General features: G+C 40.9%; 3 protein-coding genes across 5 annotated transcripts; 1 reads left to right on the forward strand and 2 right to left on the reverse strand.

The window, feature by feature from the left end:
- Positions 1-1,524: 1,524 nt before the first annotated feature.
- On the reverse strand, positions 1,525-16,041 carry rad54b (RAD54 homolog B). 3 transcript variants are annotated; one of them, XM_061050574.1, is made up of 16 exons: positions 15,894-16,041; positions 15,198-15,345; positions 14,891-15,068; positions 8,765-9,004; positions 7,703-8,002; positions 7,258-7,420; positions 6,845-7,070; positions 6,511-6,597; positions 6,289-6,409; positions 5,243-5,382; positions 4,858-5,148; positions 4,575-4,738; positions 4,240-4,501; positions 2,956-3,022; positions 2,215-2,412; positions 1,525-2,041 (listed from the first exon to the last, which is right to left on the reverse strand). In XM_061050574.1, the coding sequence occupies exons 2-16, from the start codon at positions 15,342-15,344 to the stop codon at positions 1,800-1,802; spliced, it is 2,826 nt and encodes a 941-aa protein (XP_060906557.1). In that variant the 5' UTR covers position 15,345; positions 15,894-16,041; the 3' UTR covers positions 1,525-1,799. The 3 variants fall into 3 exon arrangements, with proteins under 3 accessions (XP_060906557.1, XP_060906556.1, XP_060906558.1); XM_061050573.1 differs by having other exon boundaries at positions 15,198-15,348; XM_061050575.1 differs by having other exon boundaries at positions 15,198-15,372.
- On the reverse strand, positions 9,813-13,636 carry LOC132983990 (fibrinogen silencer-binding protein). Its single transcript, XM_061050576.1, has 2 exons — positions 12,475-13,636; positions 9,813-10,942 (listed from the first exon to the last, which is right to left on the reverse strand). Exons 1-2 carry the CDS (start codon positions 12,879-12,881, stop codon positions 10,375-10,377), a joined length of 975 nt encoding a protein of 324 aa, XP_060906559.1. The 5' UTR covers positions 12,882-13,636; the 3' UTR covers positions 9,813-10,374.
- Positions 16,042-16,119: 78 nt separating the features above from the next.
- rnf41l (ring finger protein 41, like) lies at positions 16,120-22,008 on the forward strand. The gene is made up of 7 exons (XM_061050579.1): positions 16,120-16,217; positions 16,994-17,253; positions 17,344-17,550; positions 17,656-17,795; positions 18,965-19,127; positions 19,224-19,344; positions 21,018-22,008. The coding sequence occupies exons 3-7, from the start codon at positions 17,345-17,347 to the stop codon at positions 21,420-21,422; spliced, it is 1,035 nt and encodes a 344-aa protein (XP_060906562.1). The 5' UTR covers positions 16,120-16,217; positions 16,994-17,253; position 17,344; the 3' UTR covers positions 21,423-22,008.
- The last annotated feature ends 540 nt before the right edge of the window (positions 22,009-22,548 follow it).

The raw sequence follows: 22,548 nt of genomic DNA on the forward strand, positions 1-22,548 counted from the left end.
GCTGTGTAACAGCTACAACAGTGGGGCTGTCTGTTTTCTTTTAATCAATCCTCGATCCTTTTGGTCCAGAATTAAAAATCTCTACCACTACTCGATGGGTTGCCTTGTCATGTTATAATAACATTCATGGTCCCCAGGGAAATTATCCCTCTAATTGTGTTGACCCAATAACTCTTCATCTTGTCAGACTAATCCAATTAAATACCTGAAAATCTTCATCATAGACTTGCATTTAATTTGTGTAACCCTTCATATGCCAAAGAATAAATCTTAATGTGGTTTTGCTCATCTGTTTTTTTCTCAAGATTTGTTTTCGGGAGCTTTTGCTTCAAATTTGGCAGGGCAGCTGAAGGTATGCAGGACAAAGAGCTAAACATGTGGTTTCGTGTGATGGATTGTATATTTTTGAATTAGGGATATGATGACATATGCCATGCAAAAAATAAATATGCCAAACAATAGACATTTGGAAATATGGTTACCAAGACAAGACCTATGATTCATCTTGTGAGTGTTTATTTTTACTCAAGTTCTGTGACATGTCAGGAAAGTTTTTTTATGAAAGTGATGAAGAAAATAATGTTTATTTCCAGCCAATACTTCAAATGAATTCAGAGACAATTTAGAGTATCCTGATACAAACTGTTATGTTATTAAATGACTTCTACTGTAACTGAAGATACGCAATATTAATATTGAATGTTAGGTAAGGTTCATATTTCATAGACTGAAAAAAAAGATTTTGAATGCATGTGGGAGATTGCTATTTACAGTTCTGTTCAGGTGCAAACAGGTGTCTGCATTATCATTATGCTGCCTCCAACACACACACACACACGCACGCACGCACACACGCACAAAAGGAGGCTTAACTCCTAGAAACCCATTTATTAGACAACAAAGTTTCTTAACAATCACGCAGAGTGGTGATCATCCATTAAATAATAAATAACTGTTTATGTAAAGATGCATTGTATTGGAGCTTAGTCAGTGTGACAGACAGGAACACAAATCATATGTGAATTCAGGGCGCTCTCTCTCTCTGACACACACACATACATAACTCCCACGCAGCAGCTTTGTGCTCCAGAGAATGAAGAGAGCAGTATTCTCCAAAATAACAGACTGATCAGACTGGAGTATGGCCCTCATCAAAAAACTCATGCCGATTCACTCAAAACTTGTGCTCAAGGTTCTTACATAAGACTAATAAACAGTGATGATGTTTCACAAAAGCAGGGGATAATGAGTTTCTTTCTTTTTTCAATTTACTGCAATAAACACTGTTCCATGTGAAATATCCTCGTTCTCCACCACTCAGGCTCTATGTCACCTCAACATGCCTCAGAACAACATCAATTCTCTTCTGGACTGTAAATAATACTGCAGATTGACATTGAGGTACCTCTCTCTGCACGCTCATATCCAGTATGTGGATATAAAACAAACCTTGCAGACAGAAACCTCTTTCCCCCAGAAGAATAACAAGTGTTCAACTCATTAAAGACCTGTTTCTTTTACTCATTCCTTCTGAATTTCATTTATTTTAAACATTTGTACAGTTACTTTCTTTATATAAATAAATAAATGTTCAAAATAAGATAACGATTCTCACAAACAATGTCACTTAAAACAGATTGGAACTGTGATGCTGTTATTGGCAGCAACTGTGGACTGTCTAAGTCATGCGTTGTTCCCAGGCTGCAGACAAAGCCCAGACAGCCTGAAGACAAACATGTAGAAGATGATTCACGTGTGTGTGTGTGTGTGTGTGTGTGTGTGTGTGTGTATCTAGAGAGTCATCCAGTGTGCTTTGGTTCACTGCTTGTGTGCGAGATGGTGGTCTGGAAGGCGAAGGTGATATGGTTTCGTGCATTATCGAGGTAAGGGTCTGAGAAGGTGTGTGTGTCACCAGAGAAATGCCTCCACTGCATCAGCTCGGACATGCTGAGGTGTTTCTGCGCTGCCACACTGCGGTCACCCTGACGACCAAGCTGGCACGGCCTGGCAGAAACCTGTTCGTCATTCTCCTCTGCAACAGCTGAGAATGAAGGAAAAAAGTTAATAAATACAGTAATAGTAATATTATCATCTATATAGCACCTTTAAAAACAGAAACTTCATAAAGTAAAATGAAGTGCTTAGACAAACAAGAAAAATGATACAGTTTGTTTAAGTGAAGTGAAAATGTGCATCAGTGTGCTGTGTTCATACCCTGTTGTGAACCGTCCATGCTGCAGCTGCAGTTTAACAGGTCGTGGGTCAGAGAGGGCGTGTCTGTCAGGCTAAAAAGATCTCGAAGCTCATTGGAGGAGAAGCTGGTGTGCTCTGCCCCTTTTCCAAGGTCAACCACCGTCCCAGAAAGGCCCTGTTTGGACACCTGTCTCTGGAATATACGCTCCTCAATCGTGCCTAAGAGAAAGTAAACCAAAGCAAGACATTAAACTCAACATCAGTCCGGTTTAACTGTACAATGAACATCCACCTGAACATGACTCCAGTCCATGGCCGACTTCCACAGTCTGTCTGTTTCATTTGATATTGATTTTAAAATTGTATTGATGGCTTTTAATGCGTCAAATGGCCTTGCTCCAAATTAAGTAAATGAGTTATTGACCGTTCATGTGTCTGGGATTCTCAGAAATCAGTGGATGTAGTGCTACTGGTTGTTCCTAAAGTCTAGATTATACATAAAGGACAAATCATTAGCATAATTTTTTACTGTCATTTATTGAAAGATATTTATTAGTATAAAATATTTTGGATGTCATCTTTACAATAAAAATAAAATAATTAAATTGTTTGATATTGTTTGTTACTTTGTTAAGAAAGCTTTAAAAAGTGTATTTCAATAACATTCTGACTCAATGTGTGTTATATTTATGTATTAGGCTTACCAAATTGTCCGTAACAACTATTCCTAATATATTCCTGATAGGAGCTTTGTATTCTGACCTGCAGTGAGGAGTCGATAGATGTGCACAGTCTTCTTCTGACCATCCCTCCATACTCGAGCCATGGCCTGCACACAATAGAGAAGGACATCATGCAGCAGGACAGAATGACACATATGTACGCAGCACCATCTAGTGGATGTGCATGTGGTGAGGAGTGTGATGTCACCACTAATGCTTTCTCACCAGTAGTTCCATTCACTTGGTCCAAATAAATTAAAGAAAAATATTTACAAACCAAGAGCTCATTCATAGGATGTGTGATGACACGTCTTCAGTGACGACAACAAGACAAATATGCAAATTCCCCCAAGGGGACAAAGTGCATCATATTGTTTCGACACATCTATACATGGCCTCATGAGAGGTAGTGATGAGTCTTCATACAGAGAGCTGGTCCACAAAATCACTGTCTATGGAGAGGACACCTAACTCGTCTGCAACTTGGACAAAGCAATGGAATTCATTCTGGACTTCAGGAGGAATGCCCCCCTCTGTAGCCTCTCCCAATCAGGGAGACTGGTGGAGTGGTCTGACAGCTACAAGTTCCTTGGTCTTCCCATTTCCGACAACCTCAGGTGGTTGGGAAACACTGTGACAATGAAGAAGACTGGACATAGAAGTCAGCACCTCACCCAGGCCTAAATAGGACTCATTGAAAGCATCCCCTGCTGTGTAATCACTGTGTGGTTGGGAAACACAGCACTGGCTGAGAGGAAAACACTTCAACAGGTAATTAAAACGGCAGAGAGGATCATCAGCTCTGACAAACCACACCCAGCTCATGCTCTGATTAGGTGGAAGATCTCAGGCTACAACCTGAGACACAACAGGCCAGAGAGCATCTCAACTCACAAGGCCTACTTCCACAGCCACTTCCAGAGGTCTTCTTCAGACCCTGGCCCAAACATGCATCAAAGACACAGATCAATGGGAGATCGCCTATTTGTTTTCTGATTTAATTCAGTAGATATCTTACATATTGCTCCTTTAATCTGCTTTTTGACCACAAACAAAGTTCACCCAGGTACATGGAAGTGAACCAAGAACAGGATCTATTAAGTCTCTGTCAGGGGTTTATTCCACACTAGGGTTGGATGGCTAGACTTCACTCTAGCTTTAAAAACATTAACCAAACTATTAAAACCAGCAAAGTTCACTTTCAATGAACAGACAATTGGAGTGTCAAAGAACTCATAAAGACTGAAAACAAAGCCAGTTGTGTTTAAAAAAAAACTGCTTTAGATTTTAACTCCGTAGGCATATCTGTGAGCCTTGATCTTACCTGAATGTCATTTGCAGGGTTCCAGTCAATATCATAGAGCACCAGATGGGAGGCACCCACCAGATTAAGTCCCACCCCGCCTGCTTTGGAGCTCAGGAGAAACAGGAAATGATTGGAGTAAGGACTGTTAAAATTGTCCACCAGCCGCTGTCTCTGGTTGGTTGGGGTCTGTCCGTCAAGTCTGCAGAAAGTGTAGCCCATGTGTGCGCACAAGTCCTGGAGCAAGTCCAGTGTTTTAGTGTAGTTGGACACTACGACCACCCTGAAGGGAACACACAATTTGTTAGCATGGAATTAAACATTTACATTCAAATGCAATTGATAACCGCACTCACCTGTCTGAAGGGCTGAGCTGTCTGATGGCAGTCAGCAGGTCCGACAGAACCAGGAGCTTTCCAGAGTCTGCAGTGTTCAATCCACCTGAAGAGTAGGATTCTGGGAAGAGTTCTATCAGGCCATCATATAAAGAGCTCTCTAAAGAACCGCCATCTGTTCTTTCCTGAAAAAACACAACGCAGATGTCACATATTGGCCAAATCAACTGAGGCTCATACTTCAATAAATAACTACAATCTACAAGCTATCACTACCCCCTGTGGACTAATAAAAAAACTCAACCTTGACAGTAGAGTGGAGGAGACCGGGATGGTTACAGAGCTTCTTCAGGGCAGTGATGCAGGCCAGGTGCGTGTGTGTTTGTGTGGAGCCCTGAAGGCAGGCTCTGAAGACTCTGTGGCAGAGAAGTTGCTCGTACAGCTCGAGCTGCAAAGGGGAGGGTTCACAGAACAATGTCCAGTCAAGACGAGGAGGGAGGTAGCGGTTGATGATCTCCTGGGTTCGTCTCAGGATGAACATACCGGTGAGGCGAGAGAGCTCTGCTGCTCTCTCTTCTCCTAAAACTCTCACTTCCTATTGGCAGATACATGATCAGGATTAATGCTAGATCATAAACTTAAAAATAGAGTATCTACAATGAAAGGCATCAAGGATGGTTCAGTTTTACCTCTGTGCAGGAGGGCTGTCTGGAGCGCAGAATGGGCTCTTCATAAACTTTTCTATAAGCAGTGGAGGACCCGAGGATGCCGGGATTAACAAACTCTATGATCGCATAGAACTCCTGTAGATCATTCTGTACTGGGGTCCCTTTAAAACACAAAAGATAATTCATCATATAAGATAAGCAAAAAGTTAATGATAAGGTGAGATATACTTCAATGTCCCAGAGTAAATTTGTCTTGGACTATGTCCTGCAGTTACAAAGAGAATAGAAAGTAGGAATCATAAAAAACACATAACCTAAAACAGCAGCAACACCATGTGACAATCTCCACATAAACATCTTCTGGCAGCAGCGATATATTAATTTGACATATTGCACATATGCAGAATCGTTATGGACATAAGCTCAAATGAATGCTTCCAGTTGCCTCGTCTGAGGGAGCCTGAATCTTCTCCGAGAGGGTAAAAGCTCAAACTCTTTAAGTAAAGAATACGTGTCGGATCACACACTCTTTTCTGTGCCTGTCTAAGCACAGACTGTATCTTTTATTTACACTGAATCTTTAATTATTTTATGAATGTCATGACAGTCTGCACAAGACAAGTTATTATTGATTTCAACTGAGCAGACAAGTGACCATACCAGGCTGTAAAAAGTAATATAGTACCATAATCGTGTATTGTATCACACTCTCTAAAACTGCAGTTTAAAACAATAACATAAGCTCCTGCTGAAATCCAAAGACAGTCAGTCTGAGGAAAAAATACATTGGTAGCAGTCTAGAGCAGAGACTCTCAACATGGGTTCTCCAGTTGGGTGTGGTGTCAATATGATCCCGAGGTACTTGAATGAGCAGAACTGTGTGATGGGTTCATTCACTGGTAGTTGATCACCCGCTCCCCTGGGATCAAACACCATCATTAAAGTAATCTCCTCAGTTTTCTTTTCACATGTAAAACAAGCTGGTTAGTGAACACATTTCTAGTTTGTAGTTGCCAGTCAGAGCCTAAAGAAAGTTTTTTTGATTTATTTATCCAGCATATGTGTACCTGTTAGTATGACTCTGCGAGTACAGCTCAGACTGCAGAGGGCAGAGGATGTTTTGATGGTACTGTTCTTCAATCTGTGACCCTCATCACAAATTATAAGACCAAATTCCACTTTCTGTACCTGAAAGCACAAGGAAATGGTGCTACAACTCCACAAAGAGCAGAAATATCCTGATTTATTTGTAACACAAAACAGCAAGACACAAGTTGAACATACAGTACCTGCTCAAGGCAGCGCAGCAGCATTTCATAGCTGATCACAAGAACGCTGTGTAGAGGGGATAACACAAACTGCTCAATCCTGTGATCCTATGAAAGAAGTAAATTAGGAATGCATAATCAGATTAACGCATGATTAAATAAAGTAAATGAATGAATCTGATGAAAGTCACAAATCAGTGATTTTTTTTATGTATAACCTTTATCATTTATTACATTTTACACATCCATTAATTGTCTTTAATATTAAGTGCTAACTTGTGTGTTATTTAAGTAAAAAAGGCTTTCTGCATGCACACATTAATTGTACCCCCACAATACAAATCTCTCCACTCACCTGATCCACAGTGAAAACACTGATCCTCTCACGTCCCAGCCATTTGTTAAACTCAGCACCCCAGTTCTGCACGAGGCTGCCAGGAGTGACCACAAGGACACGTTTAGCTACCGCTTTCCCACCATACGGTCCTTGTTTGAGCAAGGTCCAGGACAGTGCAACGCTCTGGAGGGTTTTCCCGAGACCCATCTCGTCAGCCAGGATCGCACCATAGCGCCCCACAGCTCTGAAGCATCAACAATAACATCCATTAGGAATGCTAATGCTGGCTATTATTACTTTTACTGCTATGAAGCTAAGACAACTCCGTTAAGATAAGATAAGATAATCCTTTACTTATTTCACAATGGGGAAATTTACATTGTTACAGCAGCGAGGAGCAAAGATTGCAGACAAAAAGTGAACACAGTTACCTCATGCCCGTGACACATTCGTACAGAAAGAGCAGGCCGTCTCTCTGGTGAGGTCTCAGTTGATGGGTCAGGTGTGGGTCAATGACAACATCGACCACAGGAAGGCCGGCCTTGTTATTGGACCACTGATGGTTAGGAGAGGGACGAGGCATCACCAGAGAACCTGCAAAAGATCCAGAACCCCCAACTATGAATATACTGGTGTATGTCCTCAATGTTTGCAAAGATACATGTGAAAAGACACAAAATAAGGACATATTTTTTTAAATGAGAATTAGTGTCAACAATTTCATCAGTTGGGACTGATTCTGGAGAAAAGATTTTAAATTCCCTCCCACAAAGAACATCTTAAAACACATATACAAGCACAGCCATTGATGGAAACTTTCCTAACCATGAAATTCCCGTTTGTGATGAACAAAGTTTCTGGTTTAAATCTACATACCTGGTGCCAGGGGGTCATGGCGAGGCCTGCAGGTTTGTTCCTCCTCTGGCTTAGATCCTGGACGATCTCCTCTCCCCAACAGTGTCGGGGGGCAGAAAGGTTTGGTTGATATACGGTGTGGAGGAGGTGGACGAGACTGTGTGTGTGGCTCATCTTTCTCTACCTGGACCTCTTGGAAACAACGTCCCTTAGCAAAGTCCTCATTCGAAATGATCCCCATCACCTCCACCTCCTTCCCTCCAATCATCAGGGTCTCTCCCTCTGACAAGGAGGCGAGTGTGGACACCTTGTAGCCACTTCCTAAACACCAACAAGGAAAGAAATACCCACTTTACTCACGACCACATAAAAATAAAAAATAAAATCCTCTATCAAAAGCCACTGTACACAACCTGCGCAAAAAAAGTGGGCATCAAAAATAGTGTTAAATCAAAGTTTCAGATATGAACAGCCAGATATCCTTTATCTCTGGTGACCAAAAGAGCTAAAAAGAGGAAAAACATCAATTGGACAGAAACCCACAGTAAACTTTAATGTTGCTCTTTGTTTGATGGGAGTGAAAAACTTCTCTAAAATCTCTACATAAGAGATAATGTGAATATTGTGTTCACACTCACAGCTTCTTCCTCTCCCTAAAAAGTGGACAAAAATTAACAGCCACGCATTGTTGAACATAGAAAAACAAAACAAAAAATGAACAACCCCTTTCACAGTAGAGCACAACGCTGAAAGACTGTAGATAATAAGGAAATTACTGAATCAGCCTCTTTCAAGAGTTAAACAACATGCATTCTTAATGTTTACCTAGCTATAAAAATAAACAAGGGTATACTGTTTGATGTGGTTACATTTGGAACGAAGCACAATTAAGATTATCGGACACTCAGAATTTATATTTCAGTAAATAAGTTTCCTGCCAGTGGACTTGGTATTACTGTAGATTACATTTTATAGATGTTTATGTAAAAGATTTCCTTCATTGTAAGTGTTCCTCAACTTACCAGATATGGAACTATAAAAATACAGACAATAAAAATGAAAGCAGCATTATCTTTGTCTCACCCTTTCCAATATCTTTGCCCTCCATATCTTTCAGTGTGGCTGTGCGTCCTCTTGTAACCAGGATTGCATCTCCCTCCCAGCGCTTGTGTTTCTTCTTACTGGCCTTACACCACATCACGCTAAAGTAACGCGCTCCTTCCTGGCTACAGCCAGAGTCGGAGCCTGCAGGTTTAGAAACACTGCCTACCCGTACAGAAGGCTCTGGACGTTTAGGGGTCAACTGACAGAAACCATTTCCTCCTGTAACACAAGACACACAACAAGGAAAAAGACGAACAGACAGCTATTAGACAAACCCACCAGCAGAGGTCTCTGTTCAACCAAGTCTACACAACACACTGGACCTGCATGAAGACAGTCAAACTCCCCCACCAACAAACCTGAAGAAAACGTGACGGCTATCATGCAATGTTTTAGTTAAAAGATAAAATAAACAATCATGTTTCACTATTCTGTGTCCTTATTTCTGACATAAGGATGACAAAGACATGCAAGTGCAGACAACAAAATTTGTAGATAAGAGTCTGAGATTATGAGAGCGTTTTGTTGGAGATGCAATAAAAACAAAACCAATAACACATCAACCTGACATTTTTTTTTATGGAAAAAGAAGAACATTTTGGACAAACACTGGTATACCAACATGACATTACAATCAATGTTGTTGTCACATACATTAAATAACATTAATGTCACAAAACCAACTCCACATCTCCCTTCTTTCATCACTTGCAACCAATTCAGCAAAAAGAATCTCGGACTTGTAAATGTTCGACTCTCTTCTGTGTGAATTCAGTAACTCACAAAAAAGGAGTTGTCTTCATCAGCACCACATATTTAAGGCATTCAAACAATTTGACACGTGCTTCACTCCTGGCTCAAGATCTGAACGTCTTTCACTTTTAATAATAAGTATTACTTTTTCCATTTTGAGAGGTGCTTCTTCTATGTAGCCTAATCCGTAATTGTATTACTATTAATGTGGCTACTTAGAAGTGCTGCAAGGGAATATCTCTTTATTTTATCACATCTGTGTTTTTTTTACCCGACTTCCTATCAAATGGAAATTTTCTTTACACATAAACAAATGAGCACAATCTACAATATAAGCCTAGCAGACCCTCATTCTTGTCTCGCCTCAGAACATCATCACAGTAAATGCTGTTAGAAACAAATTCAAACCTGAAAAATATCTATTATTAACACTACGCTAAAATTCCCCTCACTACCTATTGGGGGCAGGAATAGTACCATCATGGTATAAAACATTAATTTATATTTATATTCCCTTCCAGAAACCTGACTTGTCACATATATTTGACCTATTTGGGCCTCACACATTATTTCTACATGTCCATACGTGAAAAATGAAAGACAGTTTTACAGACAAGTATTAACACGCACTGTGGCAACATGATTCAGCCTTAATCTGCTAAATGCAAAGCGGCACGTATGAAGTGTCTGTACGAGGCACTATGTTTCCAAAGGAATTTAAAGTTCTGAAACGGCTCATGAACATGAAACCTCTCCCCAGCTCTTGCTCCACACTTAAAACTCCTCAGAGCCTCTTCGTTGCTAGCAGAGGCCAAGGATGTGTGTGTTCTTTCTTGTTATAGAGGAATTGGCAGTCCGTGTCTTAGACGAGCAGCCTTTAGTTTCTCTACTTTGATCTTGGCTTTCAGAAGTTCCTCTTCCAGTTCCTGTTTCCTCTTCAGCCCCTCCCTCTTCTCTTCCAGATACATGGCAACCTTCCGGTGATTGGCTAGCACCATCTCGTGCTCCTCTTTGGCCAGGTGCAGAGGGCGAAACCTGTCGGGCTCATGATGGGGGTAGATGTCATTTGGGTAAAGGTCGTGGCGTAGCGGCAGCGGCGAGGTAGAGAGAGGGAGGTTAACAGAGGAAGGGGTGGGAGACAATGATGATTCATAGTCGTGCACACTGCCCAAGTCCTGCTCTCCGTCCTGCTCTCCATCCTGCTCCTGGCCTCCGTCCAGCCCTGGCCCTGTGTGTGCAGAGAGGAGGGGGAGGTCTGGCGGTGGTTTCACATCCTCTTCAGGGTCCAGCTGGACCACCTCATGAGGGATACTTGGGACAGCTGCTGAGTAATCCTGGAGTCCAGCCAGAGAGGAGCTGCTGCCAGGGTGTTCAATTGGAGAGCTGTGCTTGTTGTATATTAATCTGAAAAGGAACGACAGATTTTAAAAAAAGGTGCAACAGAGTACACTGAGAGGTGTAAGGTGTCAGACGACCTGTATTAGTGATAATAAACAATTAATAAATCAATTAATGATCAGTTAACAAATCTGAGCTGATAAAGTGATGAACTCCACAAATTGCAAGTTCACCAATCAGTCCTGACAGCATTCCACAAATGTTTTATTGAATCAGTTTTAACCTTCAATATGACAACCTGGTTTGTGTCTCTGTCTAACATTCATCACAATCCCTTCTACAGGATCATAACAATGAGCAGTAAAATAATCGGACAGCAGCAAGAACCACTAATCAGCATTTACAACATGAGGACAAAAATAAAGGGACCACACACACACACACACACACACACACACACACACACACACACACACACACACACACACACACACACACACACACACACACACACACACACACACACACACACACACACACACACACACACACACACACACACACACACACACACACACACACACACACACACACACACACACACACACACACACACACACACACACACACACACACACACACACACACACACACACACACACACACACACACACACACACACACACACACACACACACACACACACACACACACACACACACACAGGACTATGAGAGCCATGTCAAGCTTTGTGCCCACGTCCATCAGGCTCATGAATAGCTGATCTATTTGTTTATTTACTTTTAACACCACTCTTTTAACCTGTTATAACAATTAATCATTTATTACCTATATTTTTTTGCATTATTTATTGCTGATCTGGTACACATCATTTGTTACGGCCATCAAGCTTCACTTACTCAGTGCCCTTTTGAGTGCACTTTGGGTGTTGATATAGGATAGGATAGTACTTTATTGATATGCGTGTGCTTTTGTTGCTGAGCTGTGTGCGCAATGATGCTCTTTTACCCAACTGAAGTTCCGAACGGACAGTTTTAAGTTATTTGAAACTAAAATAAGAAAAATAAAAAACCTCCGCTGGCTAAGACTTCAAAAAAACGCCCCTTGATGTTAATAAGAAATAGTCTGAATTATTTATCTGCTCATGACAGTGAACAAATTTAAGCACAATTAATGAGCTCTAATATGTGGTAGGAATCCATAGGTAGGTAGGTATGGACCTTTTAAAAAAATACATACATACTATGTTGGGATGTCTGACTTCTGGAACTGGAAACTACATTTAAAGATTACCAAAGTATGAGCCGAGTATTAGGAATGTAAACAACAGTACATTTTAGCAGGATAAACTGTTTTTTCTTCTCTTTAGTCTGAACATGTGCAGGCTGTGTGTGTAATTTGATTGGATTTTGGGATTGTGAGTTTGGTTCCTCCCTTACTAACAGATGAATCAGTGTCATGAATCAAACCGTTTTTTTAATAATGATATACGTGTGTGCTCTCTACATTCTCAGCTTACTGCTGTGTTATCCATTCACTTGCGTTAAACTGGGTGTCTGTGCTTGTTTATACTTTACCTGCGCAAAGCCTGGTCCTTCTCGTGGATCGGCACATGGTGAAACAGGTGAGGGATCATCTCCATAATTCTCCTGGTTGGCTCAGAGATGCTGGCTCTGTACTCTGGCTGGGCGTGTCTCCGCTGCATCACTTCCTGCTTCGCCGACTCCTTCAGCCTCTTGTAGAGGGTCCTGAGGCCCTGAGCAGTGCGATGGGGTCTGTCCCCTCCAAGGGCGTTGTACTGTTCGGCCACAGTGTCCCAGCATTTGTTCTTGTCCACGATGACCGCATGCTTGTTGGTGTGCTCCTCCAGGATGCGGATGTGAGGGCGGACTAGCTTCAACAGGTCCAGCTTCTCGGAGAGGGTGAAGTTGGAGGAGCGAGCTTTGCCCACCATACTGGACAGAAAGACGGAGCTGGACGCCATCTTATGGCATAGCGGACTCACACTGGCCAAGTAAGGCCTGTGGGTGCTACCCCTCAGCCCCAACACTTGATACGATGGCTTCTTACTCTTCCCACCTGTCTTTTCTTGTCCCTATTTCTGGCTTTTTCTTTTTCTTTTTGGTCCACGGTTACAAAGCTAACACTTGTTTAACTCCCACATATTTCTCAGTTTACCTTCCTTCTTCTCTGACCCAAACATAAGCTATGCCTAACATGTGCATGGATTCATACACTCCTCCTTAGGTCCCTCTCGGCTACGTTGCACAACAAAAAACAGGCTGTGCTGCACACAATAAGAATCAGGCTTAACTAGGCCAGCCTCGTTTAGGCCCCCGCCTACCGCGGAGGGCTTTGGATGAATTCCTCCCAGCTTAGGCTGACGTAGCTAAGCCGCTTAAGCCCAGCCCGACCTACTTACAGCTCGGTCTCTCTAAACCCCAAACCCAGCACAGCACAGAGCACAGTCTCTCCATAAAATGAGAAAAGCAAGACAGCAGAGACCCTGTTTTCTGCAGAAAGGAGGGAAACACTCTTTAAATTGTGTATTTACCGATATTGAGAGGTTATGGGCCTTTTTCCCCTCAACCTGAAAAACCCCTGGAAATAGCGCTGGTTTAACTATCTCCGTGGAGGAGGGGGTTGGGCGCGCTCAGCACGGCTGTAAAGCAGATCGCTTATATTTGTATTCTGCCGTGTACGCTAAATGCATAAAATAAAACCCCAGCTCTGTAGCAGGTATATTCATTCACAAGATTAACACACGTGTTCAGAGCTCGTGCAGAGACAGTGTCCGCAGCGTGTTTTTTTATTGTGAAAAACAGAGGCACTAGTTGCTCCGGCAGGAGGAGAGAGCGGTGGTTCACTGATCCTGAGCACAGTCCTAATCTGCCCGACGCTGCCGCTGCACTACCCCGCTAATTTACATAATGCTGGACCTGCTGTCACTCAGCCTCAGCACCCGGTTTAAAAATCCATCTTTTGTGTGCATTTGTGTTTATTAGCCTCAAAAAAGACAGTCTGTTCAAAATGAGAGAGCGAGTCAGCTCCGCGTCACCATTCAACGCGTCGCACGGTTTGTTTCCGACATAAAATAAGCAACTGAATCAATGACTTACAAGTCTGGCTTCGTTGCAAAACATATGCTTGATTTAAAATAAATCTGGATACAAGAACATATATGTGGAGATTCAAACACCTTAATCGGTAATTAGTTGCAAATGGAGGACTCGGCAACCCTTTCTATTCAGTGTGTTGATTGTTAATGGAGATGATGAAGTAGGTGCTTTAAAGTACTGGTGTCCTGATCTAAATGGATTTTTTTTAGCTGTAATTTAAGGTTACATTAATCATCTATGAAGGCAGCATCATTTAGAAGAGAGACATTATCAAAACATTTCTATATTTTGTATTTTATGAGCAATTTAACTTGCCATTTATTGTATGTGAAAACATGTATTCTAGGGTTAAAATAAACATATTTAAATGTATACATTTACATACCCGGGCCGCCCGCTTGAGACGACAGCCTCCATACATGGGGCGCATGTACTAACCACTGCGCCACCAGCGCCCCATAAATGTCTCTTTTTAAGATAAAACTGCACATTTTTAGAGTGGCCAGCCGAAGGCACGATGGTGACATGATCATGCTGTTTAAACCGCATCTTGATATGCATCGCCTGCCAGGTGGATGGATCATCTCAGGCAAAGGAGAATGGACAGATTTTAACACATTTGTGAACAAAATGAGAGAGGAATATGTATTTTGAGTACATAGAAAAGGTCTTAGAGCTTTGCTTTAAACTTGGAGTGTTGGGTTTAGATTTTTGTTCAGTGTATGTATGTGATAATATCAAAATTACTAAATAAAATAGCTAGTCTGTATATCCAACACACAGGCCCCAGAGGTTTGTAGATGTGGAAAAACTCTACATGACTATTTCTAGCCATACCAGTTTCTATCATAACAACAAATCTTTGTGTTTTTACCTGCTGGTCTGTTGTCCTCGTCGTGCTCTTTGGAGCCAGTGTCAGGATGGTCTGTCCCACTATCATTCTCCTTGCTTTCTCTTGCACTGAGAACAAGAGCCAGAGCCCGTGACAAGGCTGGAGATTTGACATCATGCTCTGTTATACTCTGATCTGGTGCTGCTAGACTCCTCTGGACCTGCAAGACAAGTGAAAGAAACACACAAGTTACAATCTAAGGATGAAACAACGTATGAAGAACTAAATTGAAAGAAATTGAAAGAACACTAAATGATTCCCTTTAGATTTAATGCTACAAATGATTTACCTTTTCCAGTGCATTGCCTAAACCCCCTTTAGGAGTAAGGGGCTTGGATTGAGGCAATGGACATGAAGTAGATCCTCCAGGGGCCACAAAACGAGGCTTTTTCATTGCATTGCCAGAGAGTTGGCTAGGAGCTCCAGAGCGACGCATTCTTCTAATCACAACATACAATTATCCCCTACAGACAGAAATGAGCTAACTGGCAACTAAATAGAAAACTAAGTGGCCCAGAAAGTCTGAAAAGCAGGAGTCCCAGCTAAATGTGAAAATAATATTGTAGTATCTGTCATGTTGCCCTTGTCCACAACAGGAGGTATCTAAGTTTAGTTTGGTATAGATACCGATGTTTTTGATCATATACAAATTAATTCCAGCCTTGATGTACTTCTTCTCTGTTAAAATCACTTAATCAGAAATACTTTATTAATCCCACAGGGACATTCAGTCCATACAGATGCTCTGTTTAACAAAAGCATGTCACTAATGAGTTTTACCTAATGACAGTAATCCAATTATTTGCTCACTTAATGTCAGTCTTTACCTGCGACACCGCTCCACTATCCTAACTATCGTAGAGGACATAAACACAACAACCTCACTGTGGCATGTTAGCGAGCTAGCTAGCTAACCCGCTGGTGAAAAACACTCGCCCACTGAAATGTAATTCTTAAATTACGTGTAACAACTTGTCATACATACCCGAAGAAAAGAAAATGTTTGATTCAAATAGTTAAGCCCACAGACTGTCCCTCTTTTAACGTTTCTTAACTTTGTTTTTGTCTATTTCTCTTCTCTAGCACTCTTGGTTTTGTTCAGTTTCTCCCGCTGAATGGACCCGAGCGATGTGAGTGGTTGAACACTGAATGTGGGCGTGGCCTAAACGAGTGGGGTGCGCTTGTTTTATGACATCACAGAGGTTTAATAGATACAGCACAGTTATACATCGAGCTCTCCCAGAGTGACGTGTTTTATCCATAGACTGTAAATATTAAATCCAGGTTTTATCCTATAATAACTGTAGAGGTGAGTACATGTTTGTGATTAACGTTGATTTAAAGGGATATTCAGATATTTCGGTTCTGAAGATGTTTTTTTTTGCTCCTCGCTGATTTGAAATATTTTTTTGCCTCCTTTTTATAGATGTAATATCAATTTGAACTTGGAACTGTATTGATGGGCACATTTAGCCTACTCATAAAGGCTACTGTACTTATGTGGAGGAGAAAATGTGAATCCTCACATTAAAATATGTCGTAGTCTATAACAGTCAATAAATAGTGTCTTAGGTTTTCTGTGAATTCTAAAATCCATAATCTAATGTTAATATCAAACTAACATGAGCAAGTACATTTGCATTTGCAAATTTTACTAAAATGTCAAATGTTTTATAGAGGTTATTTTTTATGGTATAAAGGTGTTTTTGCCCGTTCTTTCTTAAATAGGGCCTGAGCTTTGAATACTTCTTCCGTATTTGAATAAATTATATTCAAAACAATATTAGGGATCTTAGATGAGTTCGTGGTATTGGGTTGCTCTTTGATTTCTGTGGTCTCTGCCATCTGATGTCATGCAGTCTCTAATCCAATCAGGCAGAGGGAGAGTGTAATCCATGTTAATCCCACATCTATAGAGACAGAGACAAACCTAGAATAGAGTGTTTCATTAATAGAGCCAGAAACAGTTGAAGGACAGCAGTAATCTCTGAAGGCTACACTACAACACAGCAGATCACACACTACTACTGTCTCTTTTTCAGAGTGTAATTCTGTCTGTCTTTCTGATCTGATCTCGTCTGACAGCTGCTCGCCTGTGTCCTGAACCCTTGTTGTCAGGGCTACCTCTCCATGGAGACGCATTCCCAAAGGTTGAGAGGAGGGCTTTAAGGTAAAGGAGACCCTCACCTTGATGGAGCAACAAGTTAAGAGGAAGAGGAAGAAGAAGGAAAGGCTGTAAAGGTGGAGGGATTAGAGACAGTTCCACACTGGAGACACGAGAAGAGTATAATTCAACTGAAGGAAAGAAAAAGAAAAGTTGCATGAATTTAGAGTGAATTTGTCAGGTAAGAATTCAAAAAGGTAAGATACAATTAAGCATGGCAACAGTTTAATTTCTGTAACTGTCTAAATGTTTAAATGGTGTTTGTTTGCAGAATGGGCTATGAACTGGAGAGGTTTGTGGGCTATGTGAATGAAGGGCTGCTGTGCTGTGTGTGTCGAGACGTGTTGGATCGCCCCCTCCAGGCCCCCTGTGAACATGCCTACTGCAGTGCCTGCATCAGCAGCTGGCTGCTCCATCACCACTCCTGCCCTGAGGATAGACTGCCACTGGATGTTGGCAGCCTCAAACCCCTGTACAGGTTTGTCTACATCCCCTTTACATAAGTATAATGACGTTTCCCATGTTAAAGATCATACAATAAACAAGTAAACTATGATACTGATACTACTTTTTTTTACAACAGGTATATGCGTAATGACTTGAACCGCCTGCAGATCCGTTGCGTGAATGCAGGGCAGGGTTGTGAGGTGGTCTGCTCTCTGGAGACCCTGCACACACATGAGGATGAGTGTGAGTTTGCCTTCGTCTCCTGCTCTAACACAGGTATGGAACCTCATACTGAGGTCATATAATTTGACATTTTTATGATGAGTTTATTCATTTAGTGTCTTTGGTTGTTAAATGGGTTTCCTGGTGCAAGTTTGTGTTGCAGAGGTAATATGACACCTTTGTGTGTGAGTGTGGGGGAGCACCAGGTGGGTTCTATTGTTATCACAGCTGCCTTTCAAACTAGTGCACCTATGTGACTTTCAGCTCCCACAGGTTGCATTCAGGGTCGGCTTTCCATCATTGGTTAATGAGCAATATAAAAGTGTGTATGTGTATAAATATATTGTGCTCACAAAATGACTGTGGCCTGTTGTTGGCAGGTGGAGAGTACATTTGTTATCACTGTGGTAGGTACAGATTTGTTGAGAGTTTGTGCATGCAGAGTGACTTTTGCAGTGTTGAGAACCTTTAGAGGAAAATAAAGTTTGCACAAGACTCACACTACCATTTCTGTTGCTGTCTGTGAGTATTGGTTGCATTGAGAAGTGTAGATTTGCATGGTCTATACAGTATGTTCAGCATTCAGCAAACACTGATTCCTGTTCTGAAATCGTTTTAGGGGATTTAAAAAAAAATTAAATAAATAGGTCTACTTCCAGTTTCATTATAGAGAAAATATAGTTTTTCAAGGACTTAACCTTATTATTTTTTTATTTGCACAGTAAGGGAAAACACATATTAAACAAATAACAAAATAGACAACATTCAGTGCAGGAAGAGGCAGAAAACTCAATGAGCTTATTTGAAGCCTTCACCTAAATAATGCTAAAATATCACCAAATTAAAAAAACAACTAAACAAAACATAATTAAGATGCAGAAAAGCATATGTACAGATATGTAGAAAAATGTATTAGCTGCATACAGAAACAATAAAAAACAAAAGCAGAAAATGTGTGTAAATATGTGGGTGTATGATATGTGAGTGTGTGTGTGTGTGTGTGTGTGTGTGTGTGTGTGTGTGTGTGTGTGTGTGTGTGTGTGCAACATCTGTTTAAAACACACCTGTAGTGACACCTGTAAGCTCTCTGTGCGGCACATCAGTTTCATGCCTTATATTGAAACTATGTTAAATTGCATCATTCCTATTAAATATTAAATATTCAAAGAACAACAATCCTTTCATGTGAGGCCTCACCAATTTCTTATTTTCTGTCCTATCAGGTTGTCCTGTGCAGGTAGAGAGGCGGGGTTTGGAGGCTCACTTGGCAGAATGTAACTTCCGCAGCAGGGAGTGTCCAAACGGCTGTGGTCATACCCTTCTCTCCATTGATCAATCGCAGCATAACTGTGTGGCCGAGCTGCGCACAGAGGTGGAGATGCTCAGGTATCTATGTGTGTGTGTGTGTGTGTGTGTGTGTTACATGGAGGTAACTTCATATTTTTTGTCATTCTTTTAAATCATAGTTATTTTATACGGCAGGGCAGAGATGCTGTGCAAGGTTGAAGAGGTGAGACGAGAGATGGAGTCTCGGTTGGACTCGCAGAGGAGACACATGGTTCAGAAAGAGTCGCAGCTGAAGAACGATGTGGAGGAACTCAAGGTGACCCGTCACTCCTTATCTTTTTTATTCAACTCCTGTGCTTTGCTGTCACAAGAAAGGGGCTGGAGCGAAGACTTGTTGTACTGTCACATTACCTTTACATTTACAAAAAAAATACAGAACAGCACTGCCACTGCCTTCACTCCATCTTACAACAACAAAGTACTTTTCAGGATATGATTGTAAATAAAACGCATAGGCAAGCATAAAGCATTTCTTTAAGTGTTAGGACATTTAAACTGAGAACTTGTTTACTATACTGCAACTTAAATGTAAAAATACTTCAGGATAAAAGTCTGGCTAATTATTGACCTTCGAAACAAATAAAAACACTTAACATTTAATTTGATTTTGTTTTGTACTATATTTGGGATTTTTTAAATATATATACCAGATTATTGTTAAAATGAAATTATTGATTATTATTGTTACTATTTAATTATTAATTATAACTATTAATCATTCATATTATTGTATTTCTGTTTCTTTGGCAATATCTTCACATTCTTGCCAAAAAAACTTCCTGAATTGAAACAAAAAAATTAAATACAAAAAAAAAAGTAGTCAGGCAAATGACAAACAAACAGGTGTTGCGGTGATGAAAGCTGGTAAGTGAACTGGTACAGAATATAACTGATTCTACCAGATGTGCTGCTTGTCAACAGGCAAGGCAGAAAACTGCTTAGGGCCCCAGGCCAGTAGGGCGCCCCCTGAAGCCTCACAAACTTTAAACCACAGCAGTGGCAAAAAAAATGTGCAACGTTTGCAATGACAGTAAGAAACCTCGCTGAGGGCGCCCCATCTGACAGCATGTTGTTGCACTACCAAGCATCATTATTACTGTGAGAATGTTTGTCAATGACAGTCACGAGGAAGATGTATTATATAATTAATCATGACATCATAGAGATGAACGCTGGTTGCAGGGGCCCCCTGTTAATTATTTGCCTGGGGCCCCACCAGACTACAATCACCACTGGATTCTACTCAACCTAAACAGCATAATTTTAATAAGCTCCACAAACAGAAACCTGGTAAAACTAGGATAAATATTGGAGATGCGTTTAAAAAATAGAGAGAGGTTAGACCACAGGGAGGTTTCTAGACCGATGCAGAGCTGGCTAAACAGGTGTGTATCGGCTCTAGGGAGGAGGGGATGGGGGAGGCAGCTCTCTCCAATGTTTTGAATTTGGACTGCAGTAACCATTTCAAACGCTAGGTGTCAGAATTACATATTATTAAACAGCATTCATTCTGGGGCTTTTTAAAATGTATTTTGGGACTTTTGCCTTTTTTTTTGATACGACAGTGGGGTGAGTATGAAATCGAGAGAGAAAGTGGGGAATGACACACGGAAGAGGTGCCACAGCCTACTTTGAGGACTGCCATCAGCACCCTGTACTAGGGCTTTTACATTTAAAAATTGTACTCATTTGTTGTTTCTGTGAAATAATGTTTTGTTATTTCTATTTTTCTCAGCAGTCTGGCTCACTTTGGCTCTGGTTTAAAAAACAGCCTTTTGTTGTAACAAGGCAATGCATACAAGAGGAAGTTTTTCTGCACACTTTGGAATTCATTCCTTTTATTTCTTAAACGTGTGGGATCCAAATTGTTCCTCCACCATCAACATCATGTTCATGCATGATTTGTACCTTTACGTTCTCTCTGATCAGGATCAATTGACCCGCGTAATGTGCGACATGAGAGCCCTGTTAGGAGCCGAGCGTCTCAGGAGACAGGAGTTGGCAGAAGCCGAGCTGGAGAAGAGGGAATTGCTGGAGCTCTTTAGAGACCTGCATCCTACCAGGAGTCAGCAGCTTGTAGAACCAGCAGTCAGGGAGCAGCTTCAGGGAGACTTGCACGCAACTGGATGGGACCCACATGTCGAAGTGACAAGACACCAGCAGAGGGAGTCACCTTTACACGCCTCCAGCCTCTCACTACATTCAGCTCAGGCTATGAATATCTCAGGTCCACCTCAATCACCTCAGCTGGGAGAGGGGGCCCGCAAGGTTGGGACAAGGAGCCTGACTCTCGACTGCATCAAGAGGAAGAGTCGGGAGGTGACGGTCATCTGAGAGGACTGAACCAGCAGATCAGCCAAACTTTATTCTGACAAAAGTAATGAAAACATTCTGAATGTACTAGAAGTTATGTTGATTCCTGCATGAGCTCAGAAAATGCTCAGAAGTTAAATTGATTATTTAACCCTAAGCTTATATAGAACTGAAGGGGATATAGTATACACCTGAATTTCCCCTGATCTATCTTTCAATCTAGATGTTCATACATTTTTAACACTCACTCCTCATCATCAATGTGTTACATCAATGTGTCATTTTGTATCCATCTGATTTCAATAAAAAAAAAACACCTCAAATGATTTACTGGATTTCATCAGGACCAAATTATTTCTAGGTTCCTTTGAACAAACATGTGTGTTTTAAGGTTTATTCAGAGCCATGTGAAGCTGGTTACAATATTATTTTTATTATTATTGAGGTCCAAGAAGATGTATATGAAGGAGTATTTAGGATAAAGTCGTAGATTTACAAGATTAAAGTCATTATTTTAGTCTATAGTTCGGCCTATATAAAAAGAGCAGCAGCCGCCTGTACAAAAATGAGGAACGTGGAGCATCTTGTGAAGTTCTACTTTAGTAAAGGTTTCACAAATAACCTTGTGCAGTGTAACACAGAATGACTGAGTAGACTATAAACTGTCTGTGGAATGAGCTGCTTTAACACAATAGTTTGACAAGGCCTCAAAATATCCCATTAGAGAACCACTTTGACTTGAAGGACATTGTCTTTTGTTGCAGAGAAATGGCTTCAAAGGTTTTCACACAGGCAGATGGCTGCTCTTCTGATACAACCTTTCAGAATAATGTTAACCATAACCTAATTTAACTCGATTTACAAATGTAATATCCTAAATGTATTACTTTAATCTTGTATTTTCTTTTTGTATGTGTTGGCTGCTAGTTGTTTGTGTGAAACTGTTGTGCTGTTGCATGTCTTGGCCAGAGGAATTAAATATCAACAAGTTTATTTCCTGGTTAAATAAAAAATTGAATTAAAATTGTATAATTAGAACTTTTATCTCGTAAAGGTACGACTTTAATCCAGAAATAGTGGTATCGAAATAATCTATTGTAGATGTAGGAGACGATATTTGACTCGTACTTTTAAAGGATATTTTTGG

The sequence above is a fragment of the Labrus mixtus genome, chromosome 11 (genome assembly GCF_963584025.1).
Source record: "Labrus mixtus chromosome 11, fLabMix1.1, whole genome shotgun sequence".
Taxonomy (NCBI): Eukaryota; Metazoa; Chordata; class Actinopteri; order Labriformes; family Labridae; genus Labrus; species Labrus mixtus.

Excerpts from the sequence above, each read along its gene's own strand:
- LOC132983990 (XM_061050576.1), bottom strand. The coding sequence starts at position 12,881 with ATGGCGTCCAGCTCCGTCTTTCTGTCCAGTATGGTGGGCAAAGCTCGC. Across the intron at positions 10,943-12,474 it reads AAGGACCAGGCTTTGCGCAG|ATTAATATACAACAAGCACA; the intron begins GTAAAGTATAAA and ends GTTCCTTTTCAG.
- rad54b (XM_061050574.1), bottom strand. The coding sequence starts at position 15,344 with ATGCGTCGCTCTGGAGCTCCTAGCCAACTCTCTGGCAATGCAATGAAA. Across the intron at positions 15,069-15,197 it reads TAGGCAATGCACTGGAAAAG|GTCCAGAGGAGTCTAGCAGC; the intron begins GTAAATCATTTG and ends CTTGTCTTGCAG. Across the intron at positions 9,005-14,890 it reads CGAGGACAACAGACCAGCAG|GAGGAAATGGTTTCTGTCAG; the intron begins GTAAAAACACAA and ends CTTGTGTTACAG.
- rnf41l (XM_061050579.1), top strand. The coding sequence starts at position 17,345 with ATGGGCTATGAACTGGAGAGGTTTGTGGGCTATGTGAATGAAGGGCTG. Across the intron at positions 19,128-19,223 it reads ACAGAGGTGGAGATGCTCAG|GGCAGAGATGCTGTGCAAGG; the intron begins GTATCTATGTGT and ends TTTATACGGCAG. Across the intron at positions 19,345-21,017 it reads ACGATGTGGAGGAACTCAAG|GATCAATTGACCCGCGTAAT; the intron begins GTGACCCGTCAC and ends CTCTCTGATCAG.